The sequence below is a fragment of the Gekko japonicus genome, unplaced genomic scaffold (assembly GCF_001447785.1).
Source record: "Gekko japonicus isolate JY-2015 unplaced genomic scaffold, Gekko_japonicus_V1.1 scaffold6, whole genome shotgun sequence".
Taxonomy (NCBI): domain Eukaryota; kingdom Metazoa; phylum Chordata; class Lepidosauria; order Squamata; family Gekkonidae; genus Gekko; species Gekko japonicus.
In genome coordinates, this window is record NW_015166417.1 from 1,161,515 (window position 1) to 1,163,211 (window position 1,697).

General features: G+C 43.6%; 1 protein-coding gene across 1 annotated transcript in view; it reads right to left on the minus strand.

The window, feature by feature from the left end:
* Positions 1-1,697, minus strand: part of ACVR1 (activin A receptor type I) — a 109,210-nt gene that overhangs the window by 26,546 nt on the left and 80,967 nt on the right. Inside the window, exon 6 of the mRNA XM_015411569.1 lies at positions 161-307. Within this exon, the coding sequence (XP_015267055.1) occupies positions 161-307 (147 nt within the window). The remainder of the gene's footprint in view (positions 1-160; positions 308-1,697) is intronic.

Below are 1,697 nucleotides of genomic sequence, written 5' to 3' on the forward strand. Positions count from 1 at the left end.
GGGGGGCTTGGTTTGATCTGATGCTTTGAGAATAGGTTTTACTTCCTTTATTTAAATGCAAGAAGAATCCAGGTTATAAGAAGAGAGACACAGGAACGGCCCCCGTTCAAAGTATTCTCAACTGCCCCACACCTGCCCATGTACAAAGTGATACCGTTACCTAAAATGTTTTCATGCCTCAGTAACACTGTATTATACAGTTCTGTTTCCCTGAACCAGGACTTTTCATCTCGGGAAGAAAAGATCTTTACAGCAACATTTTCGCCTTGCCACTGTCCTCTCCAGACTTCTCCGTATCGACCTTTTCCTAGCAAAAGCAAATAGTACAAAAGATTGTACTGGCAGATTTCATTAACTGAGAAAGAAGTACACTTCACACTAAGTTCCGATCAAAGACATGCAATTTAATTCAAAGCCAAAATGTTAAGGATCGTTACTTGAAGCCTGAGCATTGTGAAGGCTTTGCATTCAGCCAGATGGGAAAATATAACAGGGACCCGTGTCCCAAACCTTTTTAAAAATGCCTGCATGCCCAAAGCATCTTTTTTCACCTAAGAACACCTGAGGCTGGGGGCTCGAAGGTGATTCTTTTATTCTAGGATCTACTGTTTCATCTAAATCCAAGACTGAGGTAGCAGTCAACAGGAGGCGCAGTGTTAATTACAGAGCAATGAAGACAGCTGCCTTACACCAAGCCAGATCATTTGTCTCTTAGTCCAGTATCATCTGCACTGACTGAAACCAATTTCCCATACCTGAGCTCCTTTAAGTATAGATTTCAAGGACTGCATGGAGGACTTTGTGCTTTACCACTAAACTATGGCCTTTCAAACAAAATACAAAGAGTGGCATGAAGAGATGCACACATGAAACAAGATTTAAGTCCAACAGCACCTTAAAGAGCCCTGACCTCATCAGATCTCAGAAGCTAAGCAGGGTCGGCCTTGGCTAGTATTTGGATGGGAGGCCACTGAGGAATACCAGGGTCATGATGCAGAGGCAGGCAATGGCAAGACACCTCTGAGCGTCTCTTGCCTTGAAGACCCTGTGACTCGATGGCAACGACGGCGACAACAAGCACCTTAAAGGCCAACAAGCAGTCCTGCGTGCAAGCTTTTTGAGAGCTAAAGCTCACTTCAGCAGATAGATCAGAGCTTTTACTCTCAAAAGCTTGCACCCTAGAAAATAAAATAAAAATTATTACAAAAAAAAAGAAGCTTGCAGCCTGGACTTCTTGTTGGTCTACTGGACTTGAAACCTCATCGTCTATCACCGACCAGAACAGCTTGCCCACCAGAAACTACGTACATGAAACATAGTTGTGCCTGTTTGGTACATAAAGGCCGCAACATAAATATGTGCAGTAATGTGTCTAGTAAAAAGGCAGCAGTACTGAACATGAGGGTAAGACGTGACCTGCACACTGCAGACCCATGGCTCAACCTGAACAGTCTAAAATAAATTTATCCTCAGTGCAATGCCACCTGCTGTCTTTGGCAGCAATACGGGTCTGAACCTCGTTTCTGGCACATGTTCACCAGAAGCAGGTGTAATCCAGGGTAACAGGATACATGATACCTATGAGGCATTGATGTTATATAGAACACACTTCCTGTCCAGAGATTCCACTGGCAAGCCAATACAGGCTTAACGTTTGGTCTCTTAAACAGATATTCACTAGCTCACAGGAAGATTCA